Raw genomic sequence first — 19,753 nt, 5'->3', positions numbered from 1 at the left:
CGGGGGGTCACGTCAGGTAATTAGTTTGGACTGGGCTGGACAGAAGCGAAAATAGTTTGGGAGGGGGCATGGACGGGTAATTAGTTTGGGTTGGGTGGGAAATTAGTGATGTTTAAGAACGCGCGTGCCCCTTCAAACAAAAATAATTAACCGCCTTTACCCCCATTAATTTCGTGCCCCCAGAAAAAATTAAAACCATTTACCCGAGATGCCTTCAAATTATGATACCAACATGTTGTATAAATATATTGAGATGGTACCATTAAATACTGCTTCAGTCCTTCTCTTAGTCCTCCATGATACCATAATGATATATAAATATACTGCGATGATATCATGAAGGAAGGAGTTTGGGCTAGGGGCACGTCAAGTAATTAGTTTGGGCTAGGCTGGACAGAAGCGAAAATAGTTTGGGAGGAGGCATGGGCGGGTATTAGTTTGGGTTGGCTGGACAATTAGTGATGTTATCCCCATGAGGGAGGGAGTAATAATCAGTGTCTTAATGTTAATTCACATTTTGAATTTCACCTGTGTCCACCGGAGTAAAACAAACAAAAAAAAAATTAAAGAAGATCCTCTCAAATTATGAATTTCATATCTGTCCCTTAAATTTGTTTATTGTGACTTATTTTTTGGAGCGCACAACTTTATTTTCTACCACTTGTAGGGATATGAGGAAAATGAAAGTCTTTCTTATAAATTCATTGTGATATTGAAATTATTGGTTCACCTTATAACATATATACTGTTACGCGGCGCCTTCCTGAGACTTCCTGGAAGGGCGACGTAAGGCTAAGCAACCGAAGATTCCAAAGTTGCTGTCCGCCAACCGGGGTTCCCTCCGCACGCTAGACGAGACTGTCAGTGCCGTGCGGGAAAACCAATGTCAAGAGCAATTGAGAGAACAGAAAAGTGAATTGAGAATGAGAAAGAAAGAGAGCTTGTTTGCATTAATGAAAATTGATTACAATGAGAGCAAGCGGTGTCGAGGGGGAGAGACACCAGTACAGAGAATTGATTGCTTGCTTGAAAGTTTTGATTGCTTGATCCCCCCTAATAATGCCTTAAAAATAAAAACCCAAGTCATAGAACTAGACATGGTTTTGCTAGAGAAACACAACCAAAAATACATAAAGTAAACTACTCTATAATTACAACAAAAGAGACCTAACTAGAGCAGGTCCATGTGCACCCTCGGTCGGGGCACTGTCATACGCGCAAGGCACGGTGCGCGCGCGCACTGGGGCGCGGGCGCTAGGCGCTGGGCGCTGGCACTGTAGCTGGGCTGCACTGACACTGGGCGCTGGGCACGCGTTGGGGCACGGCCAGCACAGGGGCGCGCGCGAGGGACATTGATGGGGAGACATAGGCAGAAGCGACCTTGTCACTTGGGGCGTCCGAGACCACGGGGCCGTCCATGGCGCTAGGCGCTGAGAGGCTTGCCATGGCGCCATGGGGCGCACCCAAGGGGTCATGGGGCATGGCTGGAAAGCCGCCCATGACATTCTCCCCCACCTGAGTTGGCGACGTCCTCGGCGCCTTGTTTGCAAGATAGTCATCGATCAGGTGCTTGTAGGCTTTGAGGCTGGTGCCTCTCTCCCATGTATTCTCTTCGGCATCACATCCCAACCATTTCACCAGGAACTCTTGGTGATCTTTTCTTGAGGCATGTATGACTCGATCGTTGAGGATGGCTTCTACTATCCCTTTTCCGGTTGCTTGTGGGCCTCGAATACTGGGTATTGTGAGCTGGCTGCGTGAAGGGTCTTCTGTGTCTTCTCGGAAAGGCTTTAGAAGACTGACATGGAACACAGGATGAATCTTCCACCAAGCTGGGGTATCCACCCGGTATGCTACCTTCCCAATGCGCCTCTCAATGGACAGAGGGCCAATGTATTTTTGCAACAGGCAGGGGTCATGGACCCCTGCAAATAGGTATCGCTTTGGGATCTTCACCATCACCTTGTCCCCGACCTGGTATTCCACAAAGCGGCGATTTTGATCTGCATGCCTCTTCATCCGCTTTTGTGCCTTCACTAGATAGCTCCGCACTATCTCTAAATTCTGCTTCCATTCTTTCGAGAAGCTAGCTGCTCGTGGAGATTTGGCCATGTTTGGGGCATTCACAGTGTGTGGGAGTAGCGGTTGCTGCCCGGTAACAATTTCAAAAGCGCTCCTATTTGTGCTAGAGCTCTTTTGTGAGTTGAAACACAGTTGGGCTGCATCCAACAACTTCACCCAATTCTTCTGCGAACCGGTGACAAAGTGCCGCAAATATTCCTCCAACATGCCATTGAACCGCTCCGTCTGACCATCGGATTGCGGGTGAAAACTCGAGCTGTGACTCAATTTAGACCCCAAGCACTTAAAGAGCTGGGTCCAAAAGTTGCTGGTGAAGCGAGAGTCGCGGTCACTAACAATATCCTTGGCCAGACCCCAATATTTGACAACATGGGTGAAGAAGAGTCGAGCTGTCTCCTCTGCTGATATATACTTGGGTGCTGCAATGAAGGTGGCATATTTAGAAAACCGATCAACCACGACCAAGATAGTCGTGAGATCTCCGACCTTGGGCAAGCAGGTGATGAAATCCAATGAGACGCTTTCCCAAGGCCTCTTTGGGACCGGCAATGGCTCCAACAAGCCCGCTTGTGTCAAGCGATCAGACTTGTCTTTCTGGCATACTAGGCAAGTCTTCACATACTGAGCGACATCATCTGCCATCTGGGGCCAATAATATGCACGGCGTAGCAGTGCCATGGTACGTTCTTCTCCTGGGTGTCCTGCCCATAGAGTATCGTGACATTCCATTAGGAGAGTTCTCCGCAAATCTCCTCCTTTAGGAACATAAAGGCGGTTTCCTTTTGCCTTCAAGAACCCGTCCTCCATGTAGAACTGGCGAGTTTTCCCTTGACCTGCTAGGTCGACCAAATACTGTGCCGAAGGGTCTTTGGTGAGAAGATCCTGGATTTGATCTTTTATGGTGGTAGCTACTTCGCTCCCCCTGAGGGTGGCGAGCAAGCATACCGATGCTAGATCGGCCCTTCGGCTCAGTGCATCCGCAACATGGTTGGTCTTCCCACTTCGGTATTCCAGATTGAAGTGAAATTCCGCTAGGAGTTCCTGCCATCTGGCCTGGCGGCCATTTAGACTAGGCTGGGTCATGAAGTGACTGACAGCCGTGTTATCCGTCTTCACCACGAATGGGGATCCCAGAAGATAGTGCCTCCAAAGGCGCAAGCAGTGGACAACAACCAATAATTCTTTCTCGTGAGCCGCATAGCGCCGTTCTGCATCCTTCAACTTTCTACTCTCGTAGGCCACCGGGTGCCCCTCTTGTAGCAAGACTCCGCCCAAGGCGTAATCGGAGGCATCCGTTTCCACCTCGAAGGGTTTGGTCAAGTCGGGCAAGGCCAAGACAGGGCTACTAGACATAGCCGCTTTTAGTGAGTTGAAAGCGTCTGCCCTCTTTGGCGACCAGTCCCAAGGTGTGATCTTCTTGAGGAGTTCTGTCAGTGGTAATGCAATGAGGGAGTAGTTCTTGACGAACCGCCGATAAAAGTTGCATAGGCCAAGGAACGCCCTCAAGGCATGGATATCCTTGGGTGGTGGCCAGTCTGTGACAGCCCTGATCTTTTGTTGGTCCATCTTGATGCGACCTTCTTCAACAACATGCCCGAGGAAGTCAATCTGTTTTTGGGCAAAAGAGCATTTGGACAGCTTTACGTACAATTCATGCTCTCGCAACCGAGTTAGGACTTTCCTCAGGTGCTCCAGGTGTTCGCCTAACGTTTTGCTGTACACCACAATGTCGTCCAGGTATACTACCACAAATTCATCAATGTATTCTCGAAAGACCTGGTTCATTAGGGTGCAAAACGTGGCTGGAGCATTGGTTAAGCCGAACGGCATGACCAGGAAGTCGAACGAGCCATATATGGTTACACATGTCGTCTTGGACTCGTCTCCTTCAGCAATGCGGACTTGCCAATAACCTGTCTTCAGGTCTACTTTGGTGAACACTGTGGCGCCGCCCAGTCTATCAAACAAGTCCGCCATTAGTGGTATGGGATACTTGTTCTTCACGGTGATCTTGTTGAGAGCTCGATAGTCAACACAGAGCCTTAGGGTACCATCATGTTTCTTTTGGAATAGTACAGGTGACCCATAAGGTGATTTGGAGGGCACGATGATCCCCGTGTCCAGCATCTCCGTCAATTGTCTCCGAAGCTCGGTGAGTTCGGGTTGTGACATTCTGTAGGGTGCGCGGGCAGGTGGCTTCGCGCCGGGCACCAATTCAATTTCATGATCGACTGTCCGCCTAGGCGGGAGTCGCTTCGGCATGTCTTGTGGCTTGACATCCTCAAACTCCTTCATGAGCTCCTTCACAGGCGTTGGAATGGGGCCTGAAGAAGACTCAATCTCTTCAATGCAAAGGGTAGCCAGGAACGTGGGTTCTTGTCGATGGACCCCCTTCTTCAGTTGCAATGCAGAGATATTTCCTGATGCCATCTTTATGGTTGTGCACGGGACCATGCAAGGTTTGGCCCCGTTTGCTCCCATCATCAGAAGCATGTCCGCATAGGGTATGGGGATGATGTTAGTCTGCCTCATGAATTCCAACCCCTCTATCAAATCGAAATCGTCAATGATCACTACTCGCAAGTCGAACTTGCCTTCATAAGGACCCATCTTTACCGGCACTCCTTTGGCTATTCCGCCCACCAGTTGGGGTGGCGAGTTGATAGCTTTGACACGACCCTTACCCTTTCCAACAACTAGGCCAAGGCGTTCTACTTCTGTGGTGGCCAGGTAGTTGTGCGTAGCACCTGTGTCTATCATGGCCTTGATAGGCTTGCCATTTACTCTCAAGTCGACAAACATCAGGGTCTTCTCCTTTCTGGGAGGAGGCCCGTTGCCTGCCTTTGCCTTTCCCTTCTTGGCAGTTGAGCTTGGGTCTTTCTTTTTGCATATGCCAGCACTGGTGCCTTCTACAACGTTGGAAATGGAACAAACAAGTGCATTGAAGGCACCTATTGGTTCTGTCTGATCCGCATCATCCTCATCATCATCCGTCCCATCATCCAAAATTTGATGGGCGTTCATCTGTGCCTGTGGGCACTCATTGTTCCAATGTGGTCCGCCGCAATGGCGACATCCTGAGGGGGGCTTCCGCCCCCGATCATTATTATGAGATGCAGCACTATTGTTGCCTGAGGAAGAACCTTTTGATTTGGTTGCACTACGATCTCCCCCACTTCTGATGGGGCCAGCATTGTAGGATTGGCCCCCTTTGAATCCCCCACGGGCTGGTGGTTGAGGTTTATCCTTTCGAGCATCCACTTGATAGTCACTGAGGCATTCCGCAGCTTGGATGGCCTTGGGCAAGGTATCCACCCTCTGTCTTTGTATTTCCATGCGAGCATAGGGTTTCAAGCCTTCCATGAACGTGAAAAGTTTGTCCTTGTCGCCCATGTCCCTTATGTTCAGCATGAGGGCAGAGAACTCGCGGACATAATCACGGACTGACTTCGATTGCCTGAGTTCCCGAAGTTTCCTCCGTGCATTATACTCGACGTTCTCGGGGAAGAACTGTAAGCGGATGGCTGCTTTTAGTTCTTCCCATGTCTCAAGAGCATCCTCGCCCGCTTTTATGGCTTCATATTTAACACGCCACCAGAGTTTGGCGTCGCCTTGTAGATACATGGCAGCAGTTGCGACCTTCTTGGGCTCTTCCAGTTCGCCCACAGCGTCAAAGTACTGCTCGATGTCAAAGATAAAATTTTCCACTTCTTTGGCATTTCGAGAACCCTGGTAGGGCTTTGGTTCAGAAATCTTGAGTTTCTGGGGTGCCAGGGCAATGTTTGCCGCGCCCCCGATGGGATTGCCCCCTCCTCGGAGTAGGCCTTGTAAGGCAGCATTGACAACATTGAGCTGATTAGTCAAATTGTCGATGGTTACTTGCATGGCAGTCAGTCTATCTGCCTCCTGAGTCCTATGGGCTAGGTCATCATCTCTTTGTGTGGCGGCCGCCTGTGCGGCGGCATCAGTGTCAGTAGCAATGTTTACAATGTCTTGTTCGGCCTGCCGCATCCTGCGGTCCAGGTCCTCCACCCTTTCAGTCACGGGTCGAAATTTGTTGACCGTCGTTTCCAAAATCAAGAGGCGGTCTCCATGGTTTACCATGGTCAGAAAATGATGACAATAGCAACGTGTTCCCTCGTCCGATGTCGAGCCTAAGCTCTGATACCAACTGTTACGCGGCGCCTTCCTGAGACTTCCTGGAAGGACGACGTTAGGCTAAGCAACCGAAGATTCCAAAGTTGCTGTCCGCCAACCGGGGTTCCCTCCGCACGCTAGACGAGACTGTCAGTGCCGTGCGGGAAAACCAATGTCAAGAGCAATTGAGAGAACAGAAAAGTGAATTGAGAATGAGAAAGAAAAAGAGCTTGTTTGCATTAATGAAAATTGATTACAATGAGAGCAAGCGGTGTCGAGGGGGAGAGACACCAGTACAGAGAATTGATTGCTTGCTTGAAAGTTTTGATTGCTTGATCCCCCCTAATAATGCCTTAAAAATAAAAACCCAAGTCATAGAACTAGACATGGTTTTGCTAGAGAAACACAACCAAAAATACATAAAGTAAACTACTCTATAATTACAACAAAAGAGACCTAACTAGAGCAGGTCCATGTGCACCCTCGGTCGGGGCACTGTCATACGCGCAAGGCACGGTGCGCGCGCGCACTGGGGCGCGGGCGCTAGGCGCTGGCACTGTAGCTGGGCTGCACTGACACTGGGCGCTGGGCACGCGTTGGGGCACGGCCAGCACAGGGGCGCGCACGAGGGACATTGATGGGGCGACATAGGCAGAAACTACCTTGTCACTTGGGGCGTCCGAGACCACGGGGCCGTCCATGGCGCTAGGCGCTGAGAGGGTCATGGGGCATGGCTGGAAAGCCGCCCATGACAATACTTATGACATAATTCAATTCATTCTTGTTGTGTTATTGGGCATCTTATATTTGGTTGTTAAAGTTAGTGGACGACTCCTTTTCAAGTCAAAACTAGTTATATTTCTTTCTTGGTCTGCCACTTGAACAAACTAAAGTCACTTTTTTGTTTATTTGAGCTCCAATTTGGTTGTATTATTAGTCTTGAGATGACATAATCAATTAGGAAAAGTTTTTCCTGTTTCCTTAAAAGATGTTTGAATGAAAAAATCAGGAGGACCAAAAAGGAGATCTCATTGCTATTTAAAGTCTTAAACCGACATCATTACTAGCCATATCCATATTCATACCACTTTATGCAATTATGGAGAATGCATTCACCTCTTTTCTTTCAACACTCTTTTTGCTTCACTATGTTATGGCTAGTTCAGCCATGACTCATACCAACATTACCACTGATCAATTAGCTCTTTTTTCCCTGAAATCCGAAATCAGTTCTGACCCCTTTCACTACTTAGATGAAAGTTGGTCTTCTGCTACTTCTGTTTGCCATTGGGTTGGAGTCACTTGTGGCTCTCGCCACCAGAGAGTGAAGTCCTTGAATCTTTTCAACATGGCTCTTACAGGAACAATTCCCCATAATTTTGGTAACCTCTCATTTCTTGTTTCTCTTGACTTGGGAAGCAACAATTTCTATGGCAATTTGCCTCAAGAAATGGCACACTTACGTCGGCTTAAGTTTCTTGATTTAAGTTTCAACAGCTTCAGCGGGGACGTTCCTTCCTTGTTTGGGTTTTTACACCAACTTCAAGTTCTAAATCTTGGAAATAATAGTTTCACTGGTTCTATCCCTTCTTCATTTTCTAATATTTCCACACTTGAGACTTTGAATCTGAAATTCAATTCCATAGAGGGTCAAATCCCAAAAGTGATTGGAAGTCTTATAAACCTTAGAAAATTAATCTTGGAGGGTAACAAGCTCATAGGCTCTATTCCTCTGTCACTCTAAAATGCCTCGAGGCTGGAGGTTTTAGATATATCTGTTAATTCACATCAAGGAAACATTCCAGAAGGGATCAGCAATCTTCACAACCTGAACTTGTTATCCATAGAATATAATCAACTTACGGGTTCTATACCATTGACAATTTTCAATATTTCTAGAATCAAATTCATCGCATTTACAAGCAATAGCTTACCAGGAAATCTTTCCAATGATTTATGCAACGGTCTCCCAATACTCAAAGGGATTTATCTGTCTTTAAGCAAGCTTCATGGACATGTGCCTACAAGCTTGCCAAATTGTTCAGAACTTCAAAAACTGTCTTTATCATATAATGAGTTTGATGGACCAATACATAGTGAAATTGGAAGATTACCTAATCTACAGGACTTGGCTCTCAGATCTAACCATTTCACTGGTATGTTTTATCTTATGAATGCTAGTAGTATTGTATCTAGTTAATTCCACAAAAAATTTATTACACGTGATGAATTGCAGGGATAATTCCACAAGAAATCGGAAATCTTGTTAATTTGGTGAAGTTAGGCATGGAGAGAAACCAAATTACCGGCTCAGTCCCGATCTCCATACACAATATCTCCTCGCTGCAATTTCTTAATCTATGGGGGAACAATCTCAAGGGATCCTTACCGCGGGAGATTGGCAACTTAACCAAAATGCAGTTTCTCTATCTTAATTCAAATATGTTTACTGGTATGTATTCAGAGTGATAGCAAAAAATACAACTTATACTAAATTGATAAAGAAGGCCTCCCCCCCCCCCCCCCCCCCCCGCCCGCCTTATATTTATATATACCTGTTGAGGAATTTTTATTTTACTAGTTTTGATGAACGTGTGTTGCACACTAATACCATATTAAAATATTTGCATTGAAGAATACATTTCAACAACTTAAAGTGACTATTGACAAATGATTACATTTCAACAACTTAAAGTGACTATTGACAAATGATTTTATCAAGTAGTAGTAAATGTTTTCTGGGAACATTTCACGTCCATACCCAACACACAAGCATCTGAAAGGGAAAAAATTCCTGAGAAGAAAGATATGCGGATTTTAATTTTTTCTTACTGCTTTGAGAGTGATAGTAAAGCAACAGACCAACTTCTATAGTAATTCAAAGTTCCTTTAAGAGTTGGGTCTTCTAGCTAGAGAGACATGAGCTTGCACAGATCAATAGAGGCTATTTATTCTTGTAAATACTCCCTCCCTATTGTTAAGAAATTGCTCATTCCTAGAAAAGTAGGAGTGTTTTTACTAACTTATCCCTAATGCAATTTTACCTCTTTCCTAAAAAAACTACTTAATGATTCTTAATTATGTAAATAAGTGTAATTTCAGAAAAATAAGGTTAATTTCTTCTTAAAATCCTAAAGCACGACTTATTTTGAAACAAATTAAAAAGCTTAAAACACCATTTATTTTTTAAACAGAAGAGTATCTATCTTTTGAAGGCAATTAATGCCATGAGAACAATGGCAGTTAATAACATTCAAGACTACCAATTGTCTTTTAGTATTCAAGATATGATAAGAAGATAGCTGATGATCAAGCTATGATAAGAAGATAGCTGATGAAAGTAAAGCTTTACAACTAAATATAAAATATAATTGAAATTTTATGAATATTAATTAGGAGTAGAGGAAGAGACGGTGCTAAAATACTACTAGTCTCTATTAACCTCGAAGATGAAAGAAAGGGTAACTAAGTTATTAAATGAGGGATAAGTCAAACGTGTTGAATATTAACTTCTAATTCCCATTTTACGATTTTTTTGTTATTTGTATCAAACTTTTTCTTTTTGTTATAATTGTAAAATGTGCATTTACATCTTTTTACAAATAAGTTTTTTGAAATAATGTTGGCTCGAAAGGTAAAAAAGTCGTTCAATATTTGATGGACATTTTGGTAAATTAACTTAAATTGTTTTTTGGTTCCCACTTTTAGAATAACTAGTATCTGGACAACACTTTATTGCATTTTTATAGTTCTAAATTCATGCATACATTCTAAAATCATCTGATTGAGATATAAATTAGAGATTTAATTATACAAAAATCTTAACATTATTTTTGAGATTTAATGAAGATGAAAAATCGTGCAGCTGATAATGAATATAGATTTATCTTTGAGAAAAAGTCATGATTGCTTGGAAATGGGTCTTGATTTCTAGAGATTTATCTACATAAAAAATATTTCCTTGCAGAACAAATCATATTATATATTTCAATCAAATTCTCTGGAACAGTAACTTTTCCTGCCAACAATCTAACCTTAGGTAGAGATGGAAAAATGAAAACAAGATGAACTGAAGTGGGTTTGCCTAATTCTCAGGTTGAGAACAATTTTTTGTCAAATTGAAATTGTAGAGAAGAAATTGGGGAATTTTGTGGGAAGACAAAAAAGACCTTATATTTAATGTGCTGGCAATAAATAGTAGAGTGTTTTGGAGAATTAAAAAATGGATACATTGTTAACATACTACATTCATGTAATAGGTTAGCAAGACTCTATGTAGTAGGTTAGCAAACCCTGGCATATATATATATATATATAAGACCGCTAGACACATTGTCTAGTAGTATAAATTTGTCTAAAAAAGAACTAACTAGTATTCATTCATTCATCATGTTGCCAGGTGAAGTACCCAAAGAGATAAGAAATCTCATGGAGTTAAGGATCCTTGATCTTAATTCTAATAGCTTTAGTGGTTCACTTGCAATGGAAATCTTCAGCATATCAAGGCTGAAAAAAGTTTGTCTTGGAGACAACAATCTTGTTGGGTCTATACCTCATTCAATCTCCAATTGTTCAAAACTTACCTTATTAGATCTTTCACACAACAAACTCACTGGTTTGATTCCCAACTCCCTTGGATATCTTACTCATCTACAGTACTTAGTCTTGGGGGCCAACCGTTTAACCAGTGACTCATCATTTAGTTTCTTGACCTCCTTAACCAATTGCAGAAAAATAACAACTCTTTATCTAGATTTGAACCCTCTAGATTGTATGCTTCTGGTCTCTATAGGAAACTTCTCCACATCTCTTCTAAAATTTTATGCCCAAAGTTGCAAAATCAATGGCCAAATTCCAAATGAAGTTGGGAACTTAAATAGCTTATTAACCCTTGATATTTCTGAAAACAACTTGGTTGGACCGATTCCCACATCAATTGGAAACTTGACAAACCTTCAGGTCTTGGCCTTGAGTGAAAATGCTCTTACAGGATTTGTTGGAGACAGTGTATGTAAATTGTAGAGATTGGGTAGCATTTACTTTGGTCAAAATCAACTTTCAGGATCTCTTCCAAATTGTTTATGGAACGTTACTTTGCTAAGAGAGATACATCTGCGTTCCAATAATTTGAATTCCAATATACCAACAAGCATAGGGAATCTTAAAGATCTTGTGGTTCTTGACTTATCGTCAAACAACATGGGTGGCTCTTTGCCTACAGAAATTGGAAATCTAAAGGTTGCGATACAAATGGATATGTCAATGAATCAATTCTCAAATGGAATTCCTAGAGAAATTGGAGGATTACAAAATTTGCAGAAACTTTCTTTGAGATACAACAAGTTGCAAGGATCTATACCTGACTCAATGAGCAACATGATAGGTTTGGAATTTTTAGACGTTGCTCATAACAATATAACGGGAATCATTCCCAAATCCCTGGAGAAACTTCAAAATCTCAAGTATTTCAATGTTTCTATCAACAAATTGTATGGTGAAATACCCTCAGGAGGTCCTTTCAAAAACCTTTCGAGTCAGTTTTTCATCTACAATGAAGCATTGTGTGGTTCTTCGAGATTTAATGTCCCATCATGCCCCACTTCATCAAAGCATAAATCAAATGGGAAAATTTGCTAGTTCTATTTCTTATGATGGGAATTGCACTTGTATTTGTTCCTACTGCCCTTGTGCTCATATGGATAAGGTATAGAGGAGGTAAAAGAGCACCTCAACAAGCTGATTCATTATCTACCGCAACAAGAGGAAGGATTTCATACTATGAATTGCTCGAAGCAACTGATGCGTTTAGCGAGAGTAATCTGATTGGTTTTGGGAGTTTTGGCTCTGTCTACAAAGGAATTCTCAGAAGTGGGACTACTATTGCAGTTAAAGTGTTCAATATGCAATTGGAAGTGCCATTCAAGCATTTTGATACAGAATATGAAATTTTGCGTAGCATTCGCCATAGGAATCTAGTAAAGTCATCACTAGTTGTTCCAACCTTGATTTTAAGGCTTTGGTGCTCGAGCATATGCCTAATGGGAGTCTTGAAAAGTGTTTGTATTCACACAACTATTTCTTAGACATCTTGCAGAGACTAAGCATAATGATAGATGTGGCATATGCGTTGGAATATCTCCACCATGGGTGCTCACTGCCCGTGATTCACTGTGATCTGAAGCCTAGTAATGTCTTGCTCAATGAGTATATGTTTGCCCACCTAAGCGACTTTGGTATTTCAAAAGTGCTTGGTCAAGATGTGAGTAATTTATACACTAAAACCTTAGCAACATTTGGTTATATTGCACCGGGTACGTCTCTTAGTTTTTCTTTGAATACCGTTTGTTTCGTTATCTTTTCCTCCAAGAAATTATGTTATATCTTTGAAGTAATTGTTTGTCTATAGAGTATGGATTGGATGGATTGGTGTCAACAAAATGTGATGTCTATAGTTACGGGATCATGTTGATGGAAACATTTACAAGGAGGAAGCCTAATGATGAAATGTTCGAGGGAGATCTTAGCTTGAAGCAATGGGTGAGTAATTCACTTCCAGAGGCAATAATGGATGTTGTAGATGCTAACTTGGTAACACCAAATGATAGTTACTTGAAGTTAGATTGTGTGGCATCGATCATGAAAGTGGCATTAGATTGTTGTGTTGAATCTCCGGAAAGAAGGACAAACATGAAAGATGTTGTAGGGATGCTACAAAAGATCAGGATTCAACTTCTCGCATGTTGAACATGTTCTTGGAAACTCTTGTTCCCAATTACTTGTTTTGTTGCAAATGCTTGCTAAAATATTGTATCGATGTGAAGAATGTATTTTTTTTAGCACTTTTGAAATCCTAATTACAATAAATCTTATTATTTCCTCTTAAAATCAATGTTCTAAATTGGTAGATCGCAATCAATAGAGGAAAATAATTCTTTCTATTTCCTGGTTTTGGATGTGTTTAGTGTTGTGCAACTTCTTCCATTATGTTTTAGCATCTCTAAACATTTTTGTGAGGCTATAAACAGTTAATAAGAGATGGGGCATTTGATATTTATCGATTTCACTGGAAATTTAGTAGGCATTTTGGAGTAACATTTGTGAGGACCCACAGCTGGGCGCTGACCATACTGTGAACCTCGGGCCTGAGCCCCATGCTGCTGCATGACTACTGGAGGTATTGTACGTGAGAGGGTTCTTAGCCAGTTCGATATACGCTGCAGCGGCTGGTATCGAACCCGCGATCTTGCAGTCACCTTTACATTCCCCTGAGGGAATCGACTCTTACCAATTGAGCTCAACTGGTAAGAGTCGATTCCCTCAGGGGAATGTAAAGGTGACTGCAAGGTCGCGGGTTCGATACCAGCCGCTGCAGCGTATATCGAACTGGCTAAGAACCCTCTCACGTACAATACCTCCAGTAGTCATGCAGCAGCATGGGGCTCAGGCCCGAGGTTCACAGTATGGTCAGCGCCCAGCTGTGAGTCCTCACAAAAAAGGCGTCTTGTGTTTGAGGATCCCACAGTATGGATGCGACCAGACGACTGTGAGGTTTCCCTCCATGACATGCATGTACACTGCAACATTGTATGACTTGGATCAACAGACGAATCGCACAACTATGCCTTCTTCACTTTGCAGAGCTACGGGTATCGAACCCGTGACCTCAAGCCCTTTGTCTTCCACAGAGGGAAGCGCCTCTTACCAATTTCGAGGCGCTGCAGCGTGTTTCTCGAATTGTCTGTGGTCCTTGCTTATACAATACCTGAGTATGTCATGATTAGTCAGCAGGGCGCAGATGCCACAGCAGTCAGTCATGGGGTCAGATACCCAGAGGTTCACAGTATGGTCAGCGCCCAGCTGTGGGTCCTCATAACATTTTTGTTTGTTTGTTTTGTACTTAGCGAGTTCCATCAGCAAATAAATCTAAAACCAAACATCGAGCGCTTTGTGGGAACTAATTCACAATGAGTTCAGATGGGTTCTGGGAATAGCTATTATGACATTGAAAGAACCACCATCATCTACCTAAGGCATCTTTTCAAACATTTCATAGGCGTCAAAATAAGCATATCGTGTTTTTTTCCACAATTAAGTTGGGAACCAATTGTGATGTAGTTCCTTTCACTGTTACTTTCTTACATGCAAGATAATATTCCAAATTCAGAATCTCTAGTGCTGCAATGAGGTAATAACAACAGTCCAATTTTCCCTTGTTAAGATCCTCAACTAATAAATTTGGAGACTTATGAATAATTAATACCAATAAATTGCTCAAATAACTCAAACATAGTCTAAAGAAGAGAATGATACAGTGGTCCTTATGATTTATGGGTATTTTGTTACACTATCCACAAAATAGTGCAACACTCAACAACTACTTCCTAATTTTTCTTGGCAGATAATGCCACCAGAACTGACAATAAGTAACATAATTCATACAAAATACTTACTGCTCTGTATATAAACAACATAGGATAGAGTAACAACAGAGGAAGATTGTAGAAGATAACTCGGAATTCCAGTAGCATTAGTCTTGCAACAAACAGTTAGAGCATACTTATCAACCACAGCTTACCACGTAGGTCCATCTTTGATTTAAAGAAAACAATGCAAACTAAATCAGGAACATCAATACAAGAAATGACACAACAACTTAAAACATCCTACCACACAGAAGATACTGTGCAACTGAACTTCAGAGTTGGAGAATGGATGACTCTCGAAAGAGAGTTTACGACCTTGCCTTTCTACCTTTGGAGAAAGAGAAGTTAGAAGGAATGTCTTGGAAGGGACGATTAGACTTGGAGAGACATGAACATAGAGGGTGATTAGTCATTGAGTAGTTAACAACTCCACTTCCATGGCAATGTAAGGATATTCTCGAGGATTTCTCGGATCAAAGCAAAATTTTCTTCGAAGTTGAATCAAATTGATCACCATTTTTCAGAAAATTAACCCAACAAAATTCTACCCAAATGGTAATTTTCTTCACCAAATCCCAGAATAAAAAATTTCAAACCTCAAGTGAAAATCACTTGGAAATCTTCACAAAGATCTGGAACAAAAACTAAAAAATTCCATTTCTGAATGAAAATAGAATGTTCACATTAAATTAATAGAAAATCGACCAATTGATCTCAAATCTTACCTTCTAACACATAAAATTTCAAACTCTCCGTCATAATCCAATCATGGAAAAGTAAGAAGATCAGTAACAGAGGGAAAATGAAACCGAATCTTGTAGCGGACCTGATCATGGAGAAAGAAATAAGCTTTTCTTAGGTCTTCTTTAGTACGTTTTTGTTTTCGAATGTCCCTTCACTCGAAGCATTCAATGAGGTGGCCGCTGATAATTCCTTACAAAGACTTTTGCTGGCAAACAAATATTCATGAAGGTCATTGGTTGCAGGCATTAACCTTTTTCTTTACTGATCACATTCAAGATTAATAAATCTCACCAAACGGGCAACAAAATCACCAAAACATGCAAATTTGTTTGGTACAATTAACTAAAATCAAGCAACAAATTTTGATTCTCACTTTAGATTGAGGCCGGAAATATTAAATTTGGTCGGAACAATAGTAGAACACATAAATATATGAAACACCAATCAAACATGAATAAGAACTTCAAAAACTAAAAATATGAAAGAGCAAATCTTGAGCGACTGTGGGAAAAGAGAGAAATTTTGCTTTGTAAGTGGGAGAAAGATTTTTCCTTTTGTTGTAAGAAAAAGAATTAAAATGGAACATTAAAGAGAAATCATGAAGTTGATTGCACAAACAGATAGAACAAACGATAAACAAATATCTTATGTAATTATGAATGCATAAAAAGTTAGATAAAAATCTCATTAAGTTAACAAATTCAAGAATAATTAACAGTTCTTGAATTTACAGTTCATGACTGGTAGTATACTACTTTGCTTGTTCCTTTGTGCGGCGATCATATAAATAAAATTCCAACATAGAATTTGACCAAGTAAATGCAATGGAAACTGGAAAAATATGTCATTTTGAATATTACTAAGCGTACTTCCGAATAGTTATAGTAACATGTAAATGCTGCAAAGACGAATTGCAAATGCTATTCCTGTTTTCTTTTCACACTTTCTTTCTAAGCATCAATTCTATTCTCAGGAAACAATGTGAAAGTAAAATGGGAAGGGAGAAAAAGGAGAAGAGGAAAAAATTTCACCAAAATCTCCGTGACCCGGTAGATTGTTGCTCCGGCTTCCATGAATGGCGCTTAAAAACCGGGTAACCAAATATAAGGGCTGCTATGGAAAAAGTGGAACAAAAAGGAATTTAATACCAATACATGAAGTCAAGAATCAACAAAACATGAAAATTTGTACCTTCAATCTTTCTCACACATGATAAAGCACTCTCGCTTGTTGACTTCTTCCCGCCTGTAGACACTGAAATTTAGTCGGACTTAAATCCACAAATTAATTTGGATCATATTCTAAATTCGAGACGTGTTGGTCCAAACAAATATTTTTATTGCTTAAGTCCAACATGTATGGATTTAATTGAAAGACCAATTCAATTGGGCTAGTCTATCTTGTCGGACTTCACATGATGAGCCCACTTTATTAGCCCAAGGTCCATGCCACGTGTCAAATGACGTGGCACGCCAAGTCAAGTCAAGGACCAATAAAATCATGTCACGTGCATAAGTGACGCAGCATGTCAAGTCAATAGAAGAACCAATCAAATGTCGCCAAGTGCTCAAATGACATGGTTCAACCAATCATATACAAACCCTAGCTCTCCCCTACAACTATAAATAGGGGACTTCATAAAGCCAAAAGAGAAGAAAAAAAAGACACATAGAGAAGCTCTCAGCCGAAAGTCTTCCGCATACTAAGAAGTCTTCGCTCCAAGTGGTGAGCCGCAAGTTTCCATACCTCTACGTTTGTGATTAAAGCTCGACTCCGCATTCGTAGTGAAATATCAACAACAAGTGATTCGTCCATTCAAGAACAAGCAAAAGCCCTTAATTGACGGTCGTATCGTGAGGAGAAGAATCAGAGGATTACATCTTTTTATTTAAGATTTCATAAAGATTGTAACCCCCGCGCAAATTCTTGAAATCAAATATTATTCTTTGTCGCTATTTTTCTTGTCTTGATTATTATTTTTAGGAACGAAAGATTAGTCGTTACACCTCCCTTAGATGCAACAGATTTATCTATTTTCTCAAATTTTGGAGTTTCCCTTCTATTTTCTTAAAACAAAAAACCAACACCCCTATAAAAAATGACTTCTTTAATGGCTTTTTGCAGTTGCTATACTTTTCCTTATTGTGGTGTTGCTATTTATTTTTTGGATAGTTATGACTCCAAATTGAAGGTTGACACAAAATAACTTCAGTCTTCAATGAATATGTCACTTGTTCACGATTTTTCCATAGAAACAGTATGTCCCTGTTTTGTATGAGTTTCTATGAAATTGAAGAGAAAAAATGGAACAAACAAAATAAGAAAGAAAAGCTCTGGATAATGTAATTGGATAATGTACAGGCTTAAGGAGATCAAAATGTATTTCAAGACTCAAGAGTAATCACTTTGGCACATCTGATGAACATGCTAAAAACTCCTTCTTCTCGTTTTTTTTTTTTTTGAGAAGGGATGTTAAAAAACTTTTATTGAAGTTACATATCTAGACAAGAACTATTCTCATACTTAAATGAAAAGGTATTCAATATATAAACTTACAGAAACATTACAGATTTAAACTAACCCATGTATCCCAAAGCTATTTCAGTCGTCGTACATCAACATTATAGTCCAGCAGAATTTTAGCCTAAGTTGTCACGCCCCGAACCATGGCCTGGACGTAACACGGCACTCGGTGCCTGACTGTATGTGACCGAGCGAACCACATGGCTTGCTGAACTATCATGAGGCATATATGAGCGGAAATATAACGTGAATGCATGATGAGCCTTTATAAAACATGATAAGTCATAATACTTAATAAAATACTTGTTTAAACATGAGTGAGCCAAAATGGCTATACGACTCCAAATGTCTGACATGACCTAAATGACTTGTCTAGTCTATGAAACCTCTATCATGAGTCTGACTGGAAAACATATTTACTGGGGCAAGGCCCCCAGCATACCTTTAGATGCATAATTAATCATAAAACAAAAGTTGACTAAACCCCGAATGAGATGGGGCTCACCAATAAGCTGATACGAATGTTGTCCTACTGAGCAGATGTGTCGTCCTGTATATCAGTACCTGTATCGTGAAATGCAGGCCCCCGGGCAATAAAAGGGGACGTCAGCACATTGAATGTACTGGTATGTAAAACAACTGAATAAAATAACATGGGACATGAAATAACATGATAAGAACTGAAAATGAAAAACCTGGACATGAACATGAGCATGAGCATGAGTACATAAACATGAAATTGAAACTGAAACTGAGTACTGGAACTGAACATAATCATGAGTACTGTAAGCATGAGATAATCTGTAATACCGACATGATCCACCACGGGGAGAAACGTGGAGTCTGATCTCTGCCCGATCAGCTAAGCTATCTCGTACCTTGCGAGACATGAATCTGACATGAATGGATCCAAATCCCTCAATGGGGAAAATATGAAGAAATCGTCCTATCTGGGCGGAGCGATCCTTATCCTACGTTGGCATACGTAGTTTCAGGATATCTAAGCCTTCTCGGTATTAATACAACTCCCGAACATGAAAATAATATAGTTGGCTAAGAAGCCCATGACTTTCGTGAATTAACTTGTACTTGTCTTGAAATCATGATTTCACGAAATAAACATGGTTTCATGAAATAGCTTGTAAACATGTTCTTGAGTTATGAGTAATACAATAGTTCATAATCATATATTTGTAGTTGACTTGAAAACATGTTTATAACTTGCAAAATAAACTCATGCAGTTTCATATGAACATAATGAGAACACATGAGGAAGAATTCATGATTCATGGATTAAGCTAGGATTCCTAATATCAATAATGGAAGATTAGGAATACGATAACGAACATAGATACGAAATTCGTGTACATACATACATAATTACGGGCTACCAATATGTTGGATTTAATGCCCTAGGATTTGAACTTCATAGATTTTACGAAACGAATCATGGGGAAGAACGTAGAGATTCCCACATGTGGATGGAAGTTCTACATACCTTAACTTCCCGCTTTTGAGCGTATCACAATGTCCTTCAATCCCTTCAACTTCAATCTATAGCAGTACAAGCCATAGGGATTCTATATTAGCAACAATATCCATGTTTTGTTCATCTAAGCATTTTATCAAACACTTAGTGGGCATGAAGCTCTATAACCCTCATTAATGGTGTTTTCTTCACCCAATCCCCATTCTATTACTCCTAGCTAATTCTACAAATCTCAATTAGATGTAATTAACATCATTCTTCATCAACCATATGAATACAACAATCCCAAGTCAACAATCCAACAACTCTAGCATAGTTCATATAATTCTCTTCTTCAAACCCAATTATTATTCTC

General features: G+C 40.9%; 2 protein-coding genes across 2 annotated transcripts; both read left to right on the top strand.

Annotated features, from left to right (window-relative positions):
* Positions 1-7,318: 7,318 nt before the first annotated feature.
* On the top strand, positions 7,319-11,856 carry LOC132620236 (LRR receptor-like serine/threonine-protein kinase GSO1). Its single transcript, XM_060334917.1, has 5 exons — positions 7,319-7,925; positions 8,025-8,375; positions 8,456-8,671; positions 10,619-11,178; positions 11,242-11,856. The coding sequence occupies exons 1-5, from the start codon at positions 7,319-7,321 to the stop codon at positions 11,854-11,856; spliced, it is 2,349 nt and encodes a 782-aa protein (XP_060190900.1).
* Positions 11,857-11,870: 14 nt separating this feature from the next.
* On the top strand, positions 11,871-12,963 carry LOC132620235 (probable LRR receptor-like serine/threonine-protein kinase At3g47570). Its single transcript, XM_060334916.1, has 3 exons — positions 11,871-12,194; positions 12,314-12,530; positions 12,626-12,963. The coding sequence occupies exons 1-3, from the start codon at positions 11,871-11,873 to the stop codon at positions 12,961-12,963; spliced, it is 879 nt and encodes a 292-aa protein (XP_060190899.1).
* The last annotated feature ends 6,790 nt before the right edge of the window (positions 12,964-19,753 follow it).

Source organism: Lycium barbarum, chromosome 11 (genome assembly GCF_019175385.1).
Source record: "Lycium barbarum isolate Lr01 chromosome 11, ASM1917538v2, whole genome shotgun sequence".
In the NCBI taxonomy this organism is placed as follows: domain Eukaryota; kingdom Viridiplantae; phylum Streptophyta; class Magnoliopsida; order Solanales; family Solanaceae; genus Lycium; species Lycium barbarum.
The sequence above is the reverse complement of the archived record's forward strand: the minus strand, read 5'-3'. Positions and strand labels throughout refer to the sequence as shown.